At 42.0% G+C, this 20,632-nt stretch overlaps 1 protein-coding gene across 3 annotated transcripts in view; it reads right to left on the reverse strand.

The window, feature by feature from the left end:
- Positions 1-20,632, reverse strand: part of LOC111147268 (engulfment and cell motility 1) — a 524,081-nt gene that overhangs the window by 326,848 nt on the left and 176,601 nt on the right. For 2 of the 3 annotated variants that reach the window (XM_022503209.1, XM_022503208.1), the window contains exons 8-10: positions 15,125-15,224; positions 7,004-7,155; positions 4,776-4,854 (exon numbers count right to left, since the gene is read on the reverse strand). In XM_022503209.1, coding sequence (XP_022358917.1) covers positions 4,776-4,854; positions 7,004-7,155; positions 15,125-15,224 — 331 coding nt within the window. Of the gene's footprint in view, positions 1-15; positions 61-4,775; positions 4,855-7,003; positions 7,156-15,124; positions 15,225-20,632 lie in introns of all 3 variants that reach the window. The other variant, XM_022503207.1, reaches the window with a different exon arrangement.

A 20,632-nucleotide genomic window follows, 5' to 3' on the forward strand; every position in this document is an offset into this window, starting at 1 on the left:
AGGTGGGGGACTTACAGTCAGAGGACAATCAAGGATGTCAACACTGCTCTCTACACCAACCTAAGGGCGCCATCACCACCACAGAAGGAAAAGCAAGCAGGAGAGAAGAAGGGATGGAAATTCAGAGCACTCTGTTAGCAGTTACAACTTGATGTTAACACCCCAGCTCACCCACTGCCTGGGGGAGAAAAGTGCACAAATACCGTGAGGTGTTTCAAGACACCTTCCACTCTGCTGACAACAGGAAAGCAAGGACAATGACACATTCGGAAACAAGGGAAATGGCAATCTGGAAGGAACCTGTCTTTCCCTGGTCCCCAGAAAGTGGGGCTTGCGTCCGAAAGCAAATAGGAAGGTCCACTTTTTCTCCCGGACCCAATGAAAAACAAAGGGCCCAAAGGATCCTATGGATCTTTTCATTTATTTTCTTTTATAAAAAATGAAATTACTGCCTGGCACATAAACGAAAAGAAAAAGAAAAATATTCTCCGTGCCTATTTTAGCCTATTGAGTTTTGGAATTTTAAAATAAGTTAGAAGGGACAATATAGTTCCAATATGTACGGCAATTGTTGTAATTATCTTTGACATTGTTTCTCTTCTTTGTAAGACCACGGTCGCCTTAGGGGCACAGAGACTGTCTTTTTCATCTTTGTGTTCCTGTGCCCAGAGCACTATGTCTAACACAGAGCAGACAGTAAATGTTTGGTGGAAAATCAAAGAGTAATTTCTACTACCCTCCTAAGGAACAGAGAAGCTTGGTCAGAGAGAAAATAGAAAAATCCTTGTGTACATCATGTATTTGTTGGTGTTCAATATTAGAAAACAGTCTGAGTAAACTTGAGGCTCCATGGAGAATATTTTATACCATCGAGATGATATAAAAGTATAGATAGATATAAATATGGATAGAGGGATATTGAATATTGACATGGAAAGATATTCACAAAATCTTGTTTAGTTTTAAAAGCAGTAAAAAACAGCTAAACAGTGCAAGTAGTGTGATTCCACCCCATGAAGAAAGTTATGTAGGTAGAAAAGTCTTTGGCCAGAACAAACCAGGGCCACGCAATGTGACTCACTGTGAGGGTTCTCTGCTCGGGGCATGCACTTAGAGGAGTCTTTCAAACTTCCTCCTCTGAATTTGTATTTTCTGATTTTATCACCAAATCTTTTAACTTGCAAAAAGGTTTTTTAATAATGCTTATGAAAATCATAAATACATGTAGAGAAATTCTCATGCTTGCCATGAGAACAGTAGTATAATGGCAAGGAGTTGTGAGGGAAAGGATCCATTTGCCCCATCTCTGCAAAACAAACACTCCTTCCCTTCATTTGTGCAGAAAAGGGGAGAATGTCCCACATCCAGGAGGTGGGGAAGCAGGATGTTCCGCTCCAGCCCCCTTACTGGAAAGCCCCCAGTGGAGCTTGGCAAAGCACGAAGTTCTACCCCAGCCCTCCACACATCTGACCCTCTACAAACCCCATGCGCTCTCAGTAAGGCCCACTGAGTCAATGCAAAACAGAACTATCACTCCAGCCTGCCCGCCAAGTAAATATATCTGACCATGGTGGTATTTTTCTTCAGTAAAAACAGAAAGAGGTGTTTCAAATCCATCCATCCAAATTCATTTCATACATTTTGAAAAATAAAGAAAAACTCAGACAAATGGAGTCCTACCAATGGTGCCTGGCCCAAAGTCGGGAAGAGAAGTTGAAACAAATGAAATTTTTTCACTAAAGTGGAATTTATCCAATGTCCTAAGGCTTTAAAAAAAATAAACAAAGCTGTTCCTGTAAATCCAATAAATAAATGTTTAGATTATGTTTTAATCTAATTGGAGTGAGAAAACAGGCTTGGTGTCTTTCAGGCTCCAGGGAGTTCTTCACTCAGCAAATACCAGAGAATTCTCTGGGTGACGCCTCCGGACCATGGGGTGCTCCCCAGAGCACAGCGCGGCCTAGGCGGGACTCTGAGCGGCTCCTTCCCTTCCTTACTCCCTCGGACTCTCAATTTCCACTTTTGAAAAGAGGCAAAATAAGGCTTTCCAGTGATAGAAGAATAAATTGAAATAAGGCACAAAGCACTGAACACTGAGCTTGGCGCAAGGCAAACTCTCCGAGTACCATCACGGATGGCAGGCTTTGCTAAATTTTCCTCTTTACCCCCAAAATTCAGAACGTTTAATTTTCCACAAGAAAAGCTGGTAACAACACAGGATATATGCCACATGACACCCCCAGTTAGCATGGTCTTCTGCTTTGCAGGTTCCACTAACCTTCAGAAAATAACATCAAACTCTTCTTCAGTATGAACTTGAAATCAGTTTTTTAGAGCCAGCTCTCGCTTAACTCACTGAAAAATATTTTTTAAATTAAAAATCAAAATACTCCTTGTCTTGACAAACAATAGGCACTGATTCATCTTTAATTCAACACAATTTAAAAAGTTCAAGTTAATTTTCTGTGTTGTTGCTATTTTTATTTCAAAGGCTAAATTAGAGTCTAGATATGCTGCTGTATGATTACAGACACCCATCTTTCTTAGTTGGATTGTTCTCCTAAATTATCCAATGTTATTAGACTATCTTTTGTGATTTATTATCTTTACAGCAATAGATTGCCAATCGGTGTCATCTCAGTCAGATATTTTCTAATTTTCAAAAAAATAAATTTTGAGGGGCACCTGCGTGGCTCAGTGGGTTAAAGCCTCTGCCTTCCGCTCAGGTCATGATCCTGGGGTCCTGGGATGGATGCCCTGCATCGGGCTCTCTCCTCAGCGGGGAGCCTGCTTCCTCCTCTCTCTCTCTGCCTGCCTCTCTGCCTACCTGTGATCTCTCTCTGTCAAATAAATAAATAAAATCTTTTTTAAAAAAATGTGATTCACAGAATTCAAACCTAATGTTATACTGAGAGGCCATTATGTTTCACAGGGATCGTTACCATGGGGTCAGCACAGGTCGGCATCTGGCTCTCAATTTCTCCACGGTCATGTGAAACTAATTCAGTAGATTAACAGTAGTTCTTGGTGTAAGAGGCAGAGGCAACGTGTACGTATCTTACTGATGTCTGGATCCAGGGATCCAAATCATGGCAACTGGGCTGGGCATGAGCTTTTGTTTCCTCCAATCCAAGCTCTTCATAGGCGAAAGAAAAAGCCCATGAGGTCAGACCAGATGGCAGCTACTGGTTCAGCCAGGTGTCCTTGGTCCTGCCAGCAGAAGAAGGATCAAGCTTCTCCAGGGCTACGTCAGGAGTGCAAGCATATGAGCCTCTGCTGTCAGGCAGTTTGCTGGGCTGCTGGAAGTTATCATGAGGCCAGCATTTAGATTTAGATACAAAAAGAACAGACCCGGGGGCGCCTGGGTGGCTCAGTGGGTTAAGCCTCTGCCTTCAGCTCGGGTCATGATCTCAGGGTCCTGGGATCGAGCCCTGCATCGGGCTCTCTGCTCAGCAGGAGGCTGCTTCCCCCTCTCTCCCTGCCTGCCACTTTGCCTGCTTATTCTCTCTCTCTCTGTGTCAAACAAATAAATAAAAATCTTAAAAAAAAAAAAAAAAAAAGGAACAGACCCACCTAGGATTTGACCTGCAAAACCATACTTAAAAATCCAGCCTGGAGCATAAGGCTTAGGGAGGGCCCGCACCTCCTGGCTCCCGCGGAGACACAACCCAATACATAGGAAACAATAAAGTCACTCCATTCGTGCAGACATAGCCCCAGGAATGAGCAAACAATTCTGAATGGAAAACAAACCAGAAACCCTCACATTTAGTCACTGAGGTTTAAAATCCTTGGCGATGATATAATAAAACAAACAAACAAAAAAAAAAAAAAAAAGGAATTCTCCAGTGTTCAGGGTTCAGTAGCATGCTAGCTTCTAAATTCTTCTAAAACGATTTAGTGGTTACTGTCACAGAGCTCCCAGTACACTTTCTACTGGTTGGAAGATCTCATATTTCCACCCAGTTTTTAAATGAAGTGAATTGTGTGACCAAGGTACATGGTCTATACTACGTTGATGGGAAAAAAAAAAAAAAAAATGAACGGACTTTGAAGGGCAAGCTATATTCCAAGACACACCAAATTCCACTTCTTCTACACCCCCTCTACAAGGATCCTTTACCTCATTGCAGAAGAACCACAGAACCACAGACAAAAGAGAGTATCAAAGGATGGGTTTCACATGGGTACATTTAAGGGGTTCCCTTCTCTTGTGTGCACAGAGAAAGGGAAATGGGTTGATCACTCCCCTCCCCACATACAGATATGGACAACAGAAATATCATGGAGCAAAGACCCTCCCTGACTTAGGAATAATTATCTCAACCAGGGGCAGCGAACTGTGTGGTCCTCCTCCTGCCCCTTCCATCTTAACTTCTGTGGGCAAAGAGGGAGACCTCTCGGGGTTTCAGTGTCTTCATCAGGAAAATAGGGACAATACCTCCCTTGCCCTAGGGAGCATTCAATGGCATGACAGAAGATCTCAGGGCTTCTACCTCTGCTGCCCCCAAAGCAGAAAGGTTTTCATCTTTTTATGTTTCGAGCTCCTATGTTGGGTTACCTTTGATGCAAGGGCTCTGCCTCTGGAACATTCCTAGCATTCTTCCTAGGACAAGGGCTTGTGCATCTCCACCTACTTCCCACTGGATCTGTGAATGACTCCAGGCTGGCCAGCCAAGCTGCCGGGCAGCGGGAGGCCCAAGGAGTCCCCAAGATGGGAAGGGGAGGGCACTCTCTGCCCCCAAATTTGCCAGCCCCAAAGAAATGCAACTTACCTGCCTTCTCTCATCGGGGGCCTTCAGAAATAGTGCATTAATCACTGCAATGGTATAGGTTTGGATTTCTTGATCTGTCCTGTAAAGACCCGGAATAATACAGAAAGTCAGAATAGGCTACCTCTGAGTCAGACCATGATAAAGGTCATGATCTCCCCCACAAAAAAAGATGAGAGAGAAAGGTATGGCCCAGAAAATGCAGTTGGCAACTGAGTGAGAACATATTTCAACCATCATAAGGAAGGATACACCATGGGGGGGAGGGGCGGGCATTACTATTACTAGCTCGACGATACATGGCTCAGTGGAGATCACGCAGGAAGTCCGGGCAGTCAGCCGGCTTGCCCCTTCTTCTCTAATAGGCTTAAATACATGAATCCAGGGGCTATACGTGTGGTTGTGGGGTGGGGGGGGGGGGGGGCTATGATTTTCTGTCTGATGCATGAAGTATATCTGGGACTGGACTTGGGTATCCTTACACCCCTGGACTTATTATAAAGGAAACTGCTTTGTCTCCATGGCAATGCTAGTACATAGTCTAAAAATCTACTTCCAAATAAAAATTTTTTTAATAACGAAAAGAATCAGTTTTTATTTGTGAAATTTGCAAAACTGCTTTTCACAGAAATGAAATCAGAAATTCCAAAGGAAGCAAGAATCTCATAGAAGCCACATGGTAAATGGTAAATAAGAAGGACCCGAGGCAGAAACAAGGAGCAGCCGGTGAGCTACATTCGGAGATCATTTCAGGAGAGGCCGAGTGTAGAACACAGCCTTGGGCAGGATGGAATCCAAACCCCAGTGCCCCGCAGGCTGGCTGTGTGGCCTTGCATGAGGTTGGAGGGGGGTGTCCCCAAAACAGTTTCCTCATCTGGAACACTGGGGAAGAACACACTTATTTTAAGGTGCTGCTTTTAGGGTAAAATTAGTTAATGTATATAAAACCCTCAGCACGGCACTTGCCAGATTAGAAACCCTGCACTCTAGCAGAGCACGCTGTGAATGCACAAATATGCCCTCGAGACTGAGAGAAAAGACACGGGCTGTAGAACTTAAACATTTCACATTCAGGGAAATGTGAAACCGGTATTATTTCAAGAGCGATTTCACACAAAAGCATCATTCTAGATCATGGGCTCCTTTTCCCTGAGGCCACAATCCACAGCTTGTGTGACTTAAAATTTTACCATCTGGTCACCCACCCGACCCCCCAAATGAAGGCAACATCTAATGCACTTCAGTAGGTTTGCCTTATAAACACAACAGCTAATGTTTCTGGTACATGGAGAACTACTGACTGTTCCCGCACATCCCCAGCCTGCATCCCCAACCCAAGCCAGGCCAATCAGATTTCCTCCTGAGAATGTGTCAATGCAACATGAGAGACCAGGGATGGCAGTTACCGGGAGCCAAGTCACACCGGTGCCAACCAGTGCACTAGAGGAAAGGCCTGTTGTGGCCGCTCCAAGGAGGCCACACTTTCTGTCCTTCTCAAGGCTTGGCTACTTAAGTTGTTCCTGGGGTCTATAAAGTCCCCCCGGATCCTTTCAATGAATTCCCTGTTTGTGTAAGCCACCTCACGGGGCTTGTTGCCCACATGCAACTCCACATCCTTTAATTTATGAGAAGCACTGTACAGTGGTGTCCTTCTCAGGGACAACCTTACTGATTGCCTGAGTGGAGAGAAGGGAAAGAGCCCCGAAGAAGCCCGCAGCCTGCTAAGTGCCTTGTCTTCCAGCTCAAGCCTCTGGAGACAAAACACATGCATTAGAAAAGACAAAAGAAGGTCACTGTAATCACCTTGAGCCTAAGAAGGAAGACTACCTTGAAAGATTCATAATTATCTATGAAAATACTCATTATAGCAGAGAAAACACTATTTTTAATGACAAAGGAAAGATGCTGTTGAGAACTTAGGACAGCAATTTAAAAGTAAAATTCTACTGATATCAAAAGTGATTGCCTACGAAAAGCCAGGCACTGGGGACAGAAGGGTACCAAGAACAGGCCTGGGATCCCACCCCCCCACCGGCGGGCCAATCACTATGCCATCAGTGTGGTGGGGGATGGGTATGGTATATGGTGTGGTTAGATGCCAAATGAAGGTTCCTTTTCTACATATTTGATCAAACCAACCGAAAACCCTTCCCAAGGCTTTACGGCAGCTGTCTACCAAAACCACTTCCCATCCCCCCCCCCACACACACAGGAGGCAACTGAAGGCTTACCCTTGAAGATGTGGAATAAGTTGGCCAATAGTGATCTCCTGAGCCACCTTCTGGTAGAGATCATGGCTGTTGAGCACCATTGACTCCAAAATGGCCAAGGACCGCTGGAGGATTGAGATGTCCATGCCTGACTTGTTGACAAAACTCGCTATCTGAAAAGCCAAGGAGGACACAATTGACTACCAGCAGTAAACAGAGCACAGAAATACAGAAGGGAGTAAGTTGAGGAAATCGGGAGCTCACTTCAGAAACACCGGACACAGGATGACAAGGATCGGGAATTACAGCAGAATTGTCAGAAACACATCAAGTCAGCGACAATTGCTTATATTACTACAAAGCACCCTTTATATCTTATTTCTATAATTCAATAATGAGCAATTCAAAAAAGGAGATGGCGCTTCAAGGAATTATTGTCTGGTTTTTCTGGGATTTTTCTGCCAGGTTTTAGCTTTCAGGGGCAGATGATTTCAACATATTGTATGTGTTTCTTTCTCCTGTGTTTCTTTGAGGCAGTAATTTCAATATATACTAATAGCCATTCCCTTCCATTCCCAGGCTACTCCTTCACCCACACGATGCATGATTTTTATGTTCAGATTATGACCCTGTTACATTCTTAAGGGACTCCCACAAATCACACTTGTCAACACAACGCAACTGGCAACTTCTCAGTCACTGGCTATTCTCCTTGTTATTCTACAATGAAACACTTTCTCCCCCTGTTCTTCCAATTTCTTATGGTTAAAATAAATTCCTCTCATCTCAAATTTAGCAAATAGGAACAAACTGAAATTAGCAGTGCTAAAAGTTAAAATAATAGCTTAAGCACTAAAATACATTCCCTAAGGAATTAATCACGGAGGCTTCAAACATAATAAATCACAAAGTAAGAGGGAAGTAAAATAAGGGTTAGAATAATGGATTGCAGTAACCCAAACACATGGGTACCATAAAGGTTTTATTTTAGAGGCCTCATTAAAAGTTATTACTGTCTGTTGACAACTCACACTAAAGGGCTGTTATTACAACAACATAATGACTGCTTTCTTAAAAGCTAAATAATTTGGTTCTGTGACAAATTGACATTTGCTCACTTCCCCCCTCCCCACCCCCGGTGACTCTGATTTCTTCCTTCCTGCTGTCCCATTGGGCCTCTTCTCCTCATCCTCCTCCCCACCTCCCATCTTTGGACAAGATAAAATGCAAAGGTGCCCATGGCAACTGCAGTTACCCTCTCCACTAGTTTCTAGCTAACGATTCCCTGGTGGAAGTAGAGGTAGCTGACACAGACACCAACAGCCTCTCTGCCCCCAGATACATCTGGATCTCAGGGGTGGGAAATACAGGACAGAAAGGAATATAGTATAGCATAGCAATATGATTATATTCCAAAAAGCTATTATTTTATAACATAAAATACAGGAAGAGTATGAGAATTTTAAGATTCTCAAAAGGCTGCTTGAGCTCCTTTCATGGCTAATAAGCTTCTCCAATGTGTTTACTGTCCCTGGCAAGCCTTTGCCTTAATCCTCATGATTTGCTCCCCTCTGTCCAATCTACCAAGCGAAGGCCATCTTTTTCTGACAAAAATCCAATTACCCTCGTCCTGAGCTCACTTTCTTACTCACTCTCACTTTAACACTTTCTTTAGACCTCTGCTCAACAGAATGTTTAGCTCAACTAAGTTAGTTCCTCGACTTTCTCACCAACACCTCCTCCACCATTTTCCATGATCCCAGCACAGTTCTGGCACTTCTTAAAAAACTGAACTCACAGAGAAGTTTGTTGACAATACTTCTGATTTTCTCAGCACTCATGTCGTCTTCCATGCTCCTTTTCTTGCCCCCATTCAGCCAAAGTGAATGTACTTTCCAGGGTCCATAGAGAATCTTCAGTCAACTCTCAAACTCCCTCCCCCACCCTGCAGTCTTCACACCCTCTTCTCACTCATCCAAATAATATGTATTGACTGGCTGCCACAAACAGGCTTACACTGTCCTAGGATCTGGAAATAGAGACATGAGCAAAACCCACAGGATGCTGAACTTCAAGGACCTGATAGTCTAGCAAAAACAGATAAAAAGGCGTTTACTGTGAAGTACATTAATTGCTTATTCTTGGCATCCAAAAGTATAATTCCATTCAGATATTCCAACAAAGCCTAAAATTAAATGGTGTGAAAACCAATCTCACTGTCTTTTTAATCCTCCTTTCTCAATACTCACCTTTTTCCATGTTTGCCGTAATCATTAGTGATTCATAGTCCCAGTCCCCAGTGTTCTGTTCCTGTGAACACATTTGGGATGTCTTCCCCTTTGGTACGCATTCAGGTGTACAAACACAACACTGGCCCAGGGTCGAACTCATTCCTGGATCCCTAAGATAGCATCTTCTTCACTTTCCTCTCTGTTCAAGATTCCCCTCTAATACAATTTTACCCTCTACTTCCACAAATATCCTTTTGATACTATTTCCTTTCTCAAAATATATAACCAGAACTCTCAATGTTTTCTGATACAAAGTACACCTTCTGCTAAGGGTTTTAAAGTTCTCTACAAATTCTTGGCAGTCATGTTCTCAAGGGGCTTGCTCAATGTTGGTAAAATAGCTTCTAGTCTCTGCTTTATTTCAGGCATATTTGAATTCCACATACATATTCCATTTCCATTTGCTATTTCTATATATTTCTCTCCCATACAACTAATCCCTTACCTTCATCAAAATATTCTTTAAAAATAATCTTTCCTATTAGCTCACCTCTTTTGTGATATAAAAGAACCTATCATTTCAACAATCCTAATGCAGGTTACAGAAGGAGCATCTTGTTGAACACAGCTGAGTACTGCTAGGAACGTAAATTATTAGAGACCTAAGTACAATTCTGGGGCCAATACTAGCCACAGAATTTTTTTTTTAAGACTTATTTATTTATTTATTTGTCAGAATGAGAAAGCACAACCGGGGGGTGGGGAGGGAGAGTGGCAGACCGCAGGAGAAACAGGCTCCCCCCTGAGCAAGGAGCCCCATGAGGGACTCGATCCCAGAACCCTAGGATCATAACCTGAGTGGAAGACCGACGCTTAACTGACTAAGCTGCCCATGCGCCCCCCCCATTAGTGGCATTTTGGCATTTTTAAACTAACTTCTATCTCTTTACGTGTCTTCTATGTCTTTACATGTCAGTTGTTTTAGCCAGACGCTTAAATGACCCAATACTGTCATCTAATGAATACTAATAACCAAGGCATCCACGCTGACAGAGTGAACATAACGATTGTGGACGGGCTTCTTATTAGTGCACGTACAATTTGCCAAAAAACAAATGTTATTTTCTATATCTATTTTGAAAACCACGGATGTTAGTATAGATATAGAGCATTAATGATTTTTGGGTTAAATTTCAATTTCTCTTATCCTCCTCCATGTCACCCCCCCCAAACAAATGACTTTCTTTGTCTTTCTATTATTCCCGGCTCCATGACACACTTTTGGCTGATGCAGGTGACCCAGGATAAGAGGAGCACAGCTGCATGAAAGTAAGTCTGTACCACAAGAAAGAAGAGGGAAGAAGAGCTAGCAATAATGATATATACTACCTCCGCATGTTTCCAGACATTTAAAAATGTTTACCTAAATAAGCTAGAGGAGTATTTGCATGGCTTCTACGAAGCCCAGGGGCATCACAGTGCATGAATCAATGACACAAACTATTAAAAGCATGTAAACACTTCTTAGAATAACTTAGAATGAAATCTTAAAATTCTTCCATGCTATCCAAAGCAAAAGACCACAGAGAACATGCAGCTCCATTGCCATATTTTAAAATTATCTGGGCAACGGCCCATAAATTTCATGAGTATTGTTTTTGGTTTTTTTGGTTTTTTTAGATTTTATTTATTTATTTGACAGCGAGAGATCACAAGTAGGCAGAGAGGCAGGCAGAGAAAGAGAAGGAAGCAGGCTCCCTGCTGATCCCAGGACCCCAAGATCACGACCTGAGCCGAAGGCAGAGACTTAACTCACTGAGCCACCCAGGCGCCCCAATCTCTCGAGTTTTTAAGAGGTAAAAATTACTGGGTCTCTACACTGAACCGGCTGGTTATTTGTCCAGGCACAGAGAACACTGTGGGGTAAACTAAGCCCTCCCACAGGACTAAGGTTGCAAGAGTATTTGTAGGAAACCCTCCTTCCAAGAAAAGGCCCCCGGGGTTATACTTGGTTAGGGAAAACCAAATCGTAATACAGAAAGTTCCAGGTTTTTGGTGTTGCTTTATTTTGTTTTAATTTTTCTTTTTTTTTTTCTTTTTTTCTTTTTTTTTGTTCTTTCTTCTCCATACCTTCCTACCCTCTCCTGAAGCAGCAAGTCTTTAAAACGCAACATTAGATCCTAGCATCAAGGGATTCCATGTTTCAAAATGTTTATGAAACAATGTCATTTATTGTAGACAAAGTTCATAAACTAGAACCTAGATCTGACAGAAGAAAGCAGACAGTAAGGAAGAAGACAGGGGTTGGCAGGGAAAAAATATTTCTCCAAAGTGGTATGAATTTGGCATTAATAGGAAGCCAAGTCTGGACCACAGAGATAAGCATCTCTTGTCAGTGCATTTCCTAGTTGAGTTTTGTCGAGATAAAGCTCCACTTAAAAGACAGTTGCCTGCATACAATTCCTGGGTTGTCTAACTGCTGAATTTGAATCAGCTAATGAATAAAAAAAAAGTTAAGCTTACAAAAACTATCAATTACAAGGTCATTATCTGATGACTACTTTTCAGATTCACATAAGGGACTGAGATCTAAGTAGCAATGCAAAAAAAAGAGAATGACCAGGAACGAGAACATGAGATTCACTAAATGTATTGCCTTTCAAGAAAATATTTAAATTTTTATTTAAACCACCAAGACTGCTAGTCTTCGCTTCCTTGGATTTTTTTTTTTTTATTTAATTTCAGTGAGTGAAAACCATTTTCTTAAGTAGTCAGATATTAAATTATTGCCATTCTTCTTAATCCCTTCTCACATCATTTAACAAAAGACAGTTTTGTAATTTCTTTCCGCTCATGACTGAAATTTGACTTGAAATATATTTAAATACAATGTCACTATATTCCTTCTCTTCTTTAAGTGTTAGGGTTTAATAAAACGCTTCCAAAACAAATTTCATTCACTCATTTCAGAGAAATGTATTAATGTCTTACTCTGTGCCAGGCCCCAAGGATAAAGTCATGTGGAAAGCTGTGGTTCCAGCCTCCTGGGACTCATGGTCTAGTGGGAGCCAGTAAAAAGAACAAAGGATCCACAGAATGTGGTAAGTGTTAGCACAGGGGCACACAAGATCCAAGGAGAATGGAGAGCAGAAGAAATCACTTAACTCCATACCAGTGAGGTCGGGGAGGGCTGAACAGAGGCGATGCTGGTTCAACAAGTCTGCAGGAGTTACTTTTTCCACCACTTGAAAGCACAGGTGCATGACATGGGGGAAGGAGCCCTTAACCATGAGATCGATGACGCTCCACTCCCTATGCCATCTCTTAACCTCCCCAAGCCACTGACTATTTCCTCGCCTCCTGGCCCGGAGTAGCAAGACAGCCTGTTCTGTTCTGGAAAGGACTGCTGTGAGATCAAAAGATATTGTGGATGGGGGCCCGTGGGTGGCTCAGTCCATGAAGCCTCTGCCTTCAGCTCAGGTCATGATTCCAGGGTCCTGGGATCGAGTCCCACATCGGGCTCCCTGCTCTGCAGAGAGCCTGCTTCTCCCTCTTCCACTCCCCCCTGCTGTGCTCTCTTGTCTCTTCCTATGTCAAATAAATACATAAAATCTTTTAAAAGAGAGAGCTATACTACAGATGAAAGCACAACACAACATTAAGGAATTCTCACTCAAGACAGCATTGTTTTCAGAGCAAAAGAGGGTCTAACAACAGACAAGCGAGGCAATTTGGATGTAGGAAAGAAAGGCCTGCCGTAAATCCAGAATGAGTTAAAATTTTTGTTAAGTATAAAAAATCCACAAAGCCCAGTATCCTCAGATTTGAACTTACTCCTCTAGATCTTTTTGCCTAGAAGGACAGAACTCCGCAATTTGTTATTTGCATTTATAATAACGCAAGGCTTCCATTTCCTTGGCTTTCTCATCTAGAGTTGTTTCTTTTCTCTTCAGCAATTCGTACCACTGACTAATACAGGCAAAAAGAGGCCTTCTTTTCTAGTGTTTCCCATTAATCATCTCCTTTGGCTTGATGCCCTTAGAGAAGGAAAGAGAATGCAGAGGTCTGTTGAGAAGGCCCTGGGTTCCCATCAGCTCTCGTCTGAAATGCATACACAACACATGCAAGCATCCAATCTGTGGGGCTTCCGTTCCCAACACCTCACTCAGCTGACTAGGGCTCTCCTGTACCCTTCAGTTCAAGGCAGTATGTCTTTCAAGATACGGATTAATTTCAAAAGGAGAAGGAGTAACTTCACGACGCGGGGACCCACATAATCAAGGTCAACGTCACCATTACTAATGCCCATCGACATCATGTACCCCAGTACAATGTGCTGACAAGGGCACAATATCACTTCTCTGCTATTCTTGCCAAAAATGCACCAACTTAATTTAACCATCGAATATCAAACAAATCCAAATTGAAGGACATTCTACAAAACAACTGACTGGTACTCTTCAAACCTACCGAAGTCATAAAAGACCAGGAAAAATGGAGGAACTGTCAGATTGGAAGACACTAAGGAGGCATGACAACTAAATGCAATGTGGGATCCTGGATCAGGTCCTTAACCAGACAAAGGACATTATTAGAAAAAATGGCAAAGCCAAAATAAAAATGGTAATGATATCGAACCACTGTTCACTGTACCATCATTATGCAAAATGTTAACCTAGGGGAAGCTGGATAAAGGGCATATGGAAACATTCTGTATTATTTTGTACAACTTTTCTATAAGTCTGCATGATTTCAACATGAAACGTTTAAAAATTTCAAGTGGCTCTTCTGGATTTCACTTTGACTTTCTAGCTTTTTCACAGATTCTCTGAAAGTCTTTATTTTAAAAACTCTTCCAAGAGGGGCACCTGGGTGGCTAAGTGGGTTGAGGCCTCTGCCTTCGGCTCAGGTCATGATCCCAGGGTCCTGGGATCAAGCCCCGCATCAGGCTCTCTGCTCAGTGGGGAGCCTCCTTCCTCCTCTCTCTCTGCCTGCCTCTCTGCCTACTTGCGATCTCTGTCAAATAAATAAATAAAATCTTTAAAAAAAATTAAAAAAAATAAAAACTCTTCCAAGAAATCTATACTTATAAAATAAATTAATGAATTCCAAACACCTCTTTATTGCCAATACAACAATAGGAAGAAAAATGCCAATACTCTTATAAATCATTTCACAATTACAGAGAGAAGAAAATTAAGTTATTAAATAATAATGATCCATGATCCAACATCATATTTAGGAGTTATCAAGGCAGAACTACTTACTTGTTCAAAGACTGTAAACAGAATTATAAGTTTGCAAATGCATCTCAACACAATGCAACTGCAGGGAATGGTGGGAGCTGTTCCCACACCAAGTCCACTTTTCCAGCCCTTTATTAGTTCCCTCCTAAAGAAGGAGGCTCCAATCCCAGAGACTTTATTGCACTGTGATTACAAGTAAGTGAGCTCAACGTAAGAAGATGAAACCAAGCACACCCCCTTCTCTTACATCCCTGCTTTAAACTCATGGATGTAAGAGATCAAGATACTCTGCATCTTTCCTGCTGCCTGAATACCTCATTGAGGGCAGAAGGTTTAAGAAGAACAGAAGGAACTCTGCTTAGGTCTTGAAAACAACCAAGTCCTGGACAGGGAATCCACAGGGACTGCATCTGCGGGTGTTAACAATATGACACCTTGATTTCCCTTGACTGTGGGTTCTCACGTCCCAGCCCTTATGATCCTGGTGGGGGGACAATGTCATCTCCACATAGGAGTTAGGTACCCAGACCCCCATATTCATTATACTCTCAACAACCACACCTACCTTTAACACAAAGAAACCAAAGGACACAATGACACAATATTCTCCAAAGCAGAGCAACATGAAAGTAATTGAAGCCTTAGAAAAGCACAGTCTGCATTACCTTCTTAATAAATGCCACTGAAAACGTATCCCAGGACACTATTCCATGGTCCATCAGCTCAACAAAGGCCGTCAGGGTGAAGGACAGCATGTCTCCAAAGCTGGAAAACACAAAGAGGATTAATGGAGATGGGCCAAGAGCTGAGCCCAAGGACACGCACAGAAGTGAGAAAGCTTTAGAAAAGTGAATACAACAGAACTGTGAAAGATCACTGAGATAAACAGCTGGGCTATAGGAAACTTCATCAAAAATGTGAGTCAAGGGGCACCCGGGTGGCTTAGTGGGTTAAGCCTCTGCCTTCAGCTCAGGTCATGATTTCAGGGTCCTGGGATCGAGCCCTGCATGGGGCTCTCTGCTCAGCAGGGAGTCTGCTTCCCCCTCCCTCTCTGCCTGCCTCTCTGCCTACTTGTAGTCTCTCTCTGTCAAATAAGTAAATAAAATCTTTAAAAAAAAAAGTGATTTAAAGGGAAGGAGGCTGGTGGGCTTGACAAAGAAAGCCAGGGCCTCAGTGGCACAGAACTGAACTCCGACTGACTCTCACTCTGGTTAAGTTATGTCTCACTATGTCTCACTATTCCCTAATATCTGAGTCTCTGTCTTCCCAGTTGAAAAACTGAAGAGTGACACCTGTTTAACACAGGACTGTTTGTACTGTACTTAATAACATGTGTAGCATGTAAGTATTCAGTGAAAGATCACTTAAAGCTTCTTAGCCAAGAGAGGGCAACGTGCTTCTTTTATTATTCATGGGTAGGTAATAATCAGAAATAATTCTAGTAAGAGTATTAGCACTTTGCAGAGGATTTGAGCAGTCCGTATATACACGTGCATGTGTGTGTGTTTGGAGGAGTGCTTACACACACACAAACACACAGATACAAATATATATGCAAGTAAACATATTCATTTCTATATTACACTGGCCAGCATTTTATATTTATTTTAAATATTTTATTTATCTAACAGAGAATGAGATCACAAGTAGGGGAAGCAGCAGGCAGAGGAAGAGGGAGAAGCAGGCTCTCCACTGAGCAGGAAGCCTGATGCAGGGACTTAATCCCAGGACCCTGGGATCATGGCCTGACCCAAAAGCAGCCACCTAACTGACTGCGCTACCCAGGCATACCGCATTTTATCTTTATTATAGACTATCTGTGCAAATAATCATTATTTGCTGGCCATAGACTTGCTGTGATTTGGAGGGTTGTCTGGAGGGTCTAATGTGTGGGTTAGAAATCAAAACAGAGATCAGACACACTCAGGCAAAAGCACTATCCTTTTAAAACAGCTCCACTCCTGTCCCTGATCAGACAATACCCTGGTTTCTAATGTTCTCAAAACAACACTTAACAGAAACTCAGAATCTTTTAAAGAAACTCACCTCTACTGTAAATCATCGTCATCATCAATGCTAAGTCTCAAGGTGAGTACTCTCTCCAAGTACCCTGAGTGAGGCCCACCAGGATGTCTGCACTGCACACAACCTCGCAGATTCACACGCTTGATTTAAAACAATAAATAAATGAAGCTGGTTGCTCAGATTTTGAATCTCTAGACTCCGTCATGCCACAACTGCTATACTACAAAGGCTCATGGGATGTTTAGACTGTTTTCTGCTATTTAGACTATTTTGTGCTATTATCTATTTTGTGCTAACAGAACAGAAAACAGACTCCCGTTTCTTTGAAAACAGCTTCGTCAGTTTCCTGAGAGGGGCTCATGACCTCGGGCATGACCTTGGGAATTCTGCCTCACTTCGGAGGCTGCGAGGCTGTCAGGAGAAGACCGTGATCCGAAGCTACCAGAGATCAGAGAGGATGGGATGGAACGGATAGACACCGTTACGTGGAGTCGGACAGCAGTCTCCTCTCCAGCACTTGATGGGCAAATTACTGACTCAGGCTGTGCCTTAGTTTCCTTACTGACGGTGGTGGTGGTGATACTTGACTCGGGAATTTCTGGGGGAACAGAACAAGCCACCAGGCTTCCCGCAGTGTGTAGCATAGTAGCAACATGCGTTAGCTGTGATCCATTACACAAAAGTGATCTTGTAGGAAGATAAAGTCCAAGATCTTCAAATGTTTGCCTTGGTTGTGTCAAGGATTCTCTGTCCTTGGAGCCAGGGGGCGGTGGGTGGGGGAGGGTGTTGGGTGGGTGGGAGGGGAAAGCAAGGAAAGCCAAACCATTCAGGCAAGAACTACTTTTTTTTAAAGGCTTCTCTGAGTCACAGACTGGCAATACCAATCTCACAGGCGATCCCCAGGTGGCACGCCCCCCAAAATAAATTCCAAACCAAAAAACCCAAACGTACTTGAAGCAGAATATATAACCAGTAGAAAGACGAAAAAGGGGTTAAAAAGAGTAGTAAGAAAGGTTACCAAAAAAAATCCAGAAATGACTCTACAGTGAATCACAAGAAAATCCAGATGTCAGATTGTGGGGGAAAAAATAAAACAAAAAAAAAAAAAGAAACTTCCTCAGGAAAATAAGAGAGACAGGTATAAAAGCAATTAGTAAGACTTATTAATAAACTGTGTTGGCATTAGTATTGCTGTGAAAACGTTATTACATGATAATGTATAGTACTCACAGTAAACAGTATTAGCTAATGTATTACTTTATTATAACATTAGTCATCCCCATTATCAGCTAATTTATTTTCTTTTTTGCTTAAAAAGGGGGAAAACAAGCATATGGTAACTAATCGTTGCTATTTGCTTACACCTGGCAAGCTCAAAGATCTCAACTCTACAAGACTCCCATGTAAATGACACTGGAGAATAGCACCCGCTGCCTCCGTACAGTGGAAACACGGCCTCGTCTCGTCACTCACAGCACCAGCACTAAGACAGTGACAAAGGAAAGCACATGCTACTGCAATCAAACCCTTCTTTACACCCCCTGGAGCTAGCTGAGGCTGAGAACAGAGAGGGTGTTCGTCTTCCTTAGCTGCTTTAGAAACAAAATATAAGTAATATTTATGCTCTCTAATTATCTGAAGGTAAAATGACCCTGGTCCCCACTGGAAGGGCCCATACTCTGAGTGACCTTAGTAAGCCCTAGGGATTGTCCTGCTTCCTCAAATACTCTGGAACTCTGCCCGCAGACTCCTCAGACAGGCTGCAAGGACTTGGGAGGAAAGATGGAGAGAAAGAGAAAAGGTATCACTTGGTCTCCAAATCTGCAATCTTTGCCTTTGGGCCCAGGATTTCAATCTCCATGGTTGTGAAGGAGGTGGAGTGCCATTTCTGCAACTGTCGATAGGCCTTTCTGGGCTTTGCTGTCTTCCATAAGTATGACTGATTGGTAAGTGGGAGAAGCTCCTTCCACATCACACATTAAGATGCCCAGAATAGGGATAGCTCCCTTGGTCCATCTAATAACATTGTATATAAGTGTTGTATTATTTGTATTCATATTTTATAGAAATATTATATAATAATATCTTATTTATACACATATTTTAAAATATATTGTATATGTGGGGCGCCTGGGTGGCTCAGTGGGTTAAAGCCTCTGCCTTCAGCTCAGGTCATGATCCCAGGGTCCTGGGGTCGAGCCCCGCATCGGGCTCTCTGCTCAGTGGAGAGCCTGCTTCCTCCTCTCTCTCTGCCTACTGCTCTGCCTACTTGTGATCTCTGTCTGTCCAATAAATAAATAAAATCTTAAAAAATATATATATTGTATATGTAATCAGACCATACAATTCCATTTTATATTATATATCATATAAAGATATTATTAAATATCAGTGTTATATTATTTATTACATTATAAAATATACACAGACATATATAATACTCTTACATATAGAGAGAGTGCATATATAACATAAATATAATTCTCTGTGACTGGTTGCTAGATGGCATACTAGGTTTCCACAAGAGAGAATTTTTTTTTTTTAATTCAAACTCAAATCCTCAATTGAAAAGAGAAATGGCCATGCTAAAATTTTATTACATTCCAAATCAATCATCTAATTTCAAATGATGCAGCTATAAAAGCCCTTATCGAACCCCAACATAGATGTTGACTCTCACCCCTAGAGGAGAGACTGAGGCTCCAAAGGCAAAGGCAGAAGAAAGGCTCTCTTTCGAAGTCAATGCCACGCGCACAAGATCAAGGCTAAAGGGTTATGAGTAAAACCCAACCACATGGCACATACAGGAGCACTTTTATTTGTTTGCTTTATTTGTTTTTTTATAAAGTGCTAAGCTAAAGATTTTGCAGTACCGACTGCCACAAATTAAGCCGACTGCAAACTTACATTCTGGTGAGAGACATGTCACAGCCAACACACCATGTGTGTTGGAACGATTCAAATAAATGTTTCTCATCAACTCAGTAGAGACCATCTTCATTCCAACTAAATAAGCCAATCTTGAAGCGTTTCAAATTTAAGCAGCTAAATTTATAAAAGAATAGTGCCTCCAAATGTTTTGACTGAGGGCCATTCCCAGGGCAGAGGTGGAGAGAAGATGGAAGTAAAGGCCACTTTTAAAGTTATCAATAAGTCATACTCACTATATCCTTAATTCCCAAAGTTAATGAATACAGTTCTGCCTTGCCCTTTGAATTTTTCCAAATGTTTTCTCTTGTATGTGGTAAAAATTATATACATAAAAGGTTAAAAATTGCTAAATCACCCTTGGCCTTCATTTTCATAGCCTGACTTGTGTGCAAACGTTCTTTTGGCTCCTTTGTTAAAAATTTAACTGCAAATCAGTTCTGGACTCTATTCTGTTCCTTTGATCTGTCTACCCCCTTATAGCAAATTCCCAGTGTGTTAGTAACTTTATAGGAAGTCTTGAAGTCAGTTAATGAAATCCTCCAACTTGGTTCATCTTTGTTGCTTTTTCCAAGACTGTTTTGCCTATTCTAGGTCCTACACATTTCCTTTCAGTTTTAGGATTGGTTTGCAATTTCCTTTAAAAAAATGATATTGTGCTGGGGGGACCTGCACGGCTCAGACGGTTAAGTATCCAACTCTTGGTTTTGGCTCAGGTCATGATCTCAGGGTTGTGCGATGGAGTCCAGGGTCCGGCTCCATGCTCAACAGAGCATCTGCTTGGGATTCCCTCTCTCCTTCTGCCCTTCTTCTCCCCACCCACCCCCCAGCTCACACTCAATCTAAATAAATAAATAAATTCCTTAAATTTCAAAAGTTTGACCATAATGTTTCCAGATAACAGTTTCCTACTAACCCCACTTAGGATCACTGAGCTTTTTAGCTCTATAAATTTATGTTTTCCAACAAATTTTGGAAACTGTCATTATTTCCTCAAATATTTTTCTGCTTCATTCTCTTCTCTCTTTCTGAGACCCCCATTAAATGTGGTTTAAATCAATTGTTATAATCTCACAGATCAATTACTCTCTATTAATTTTATCTATTCTTCGGACTGAACAATTTGTACTGACACGTCTTCAAGGTTACTATTTCTTCTGCTATCTTCAACTCCCATACAGTGAATTTGTCATTTTAAGTATTACACTTTCCAGTTTTAT

Source organism: Enhydra lutris, unplaced genomic scaffold, assembly GCF_002288905.1.
Source record: "Enhydra lutris kenyoni isolate GAN:26980312 unplaced genomic scaffold, ASM228890v2 scaffoldscaffold16, whole genome shotgun sequence".
NCBI classification, from domain to species: domain Eukaryota; kingdom Metazoa; phylum Chordata; class Mammalia; order Carnivora; family Mustelidae; genus Enhydra; species Enhydra lutris.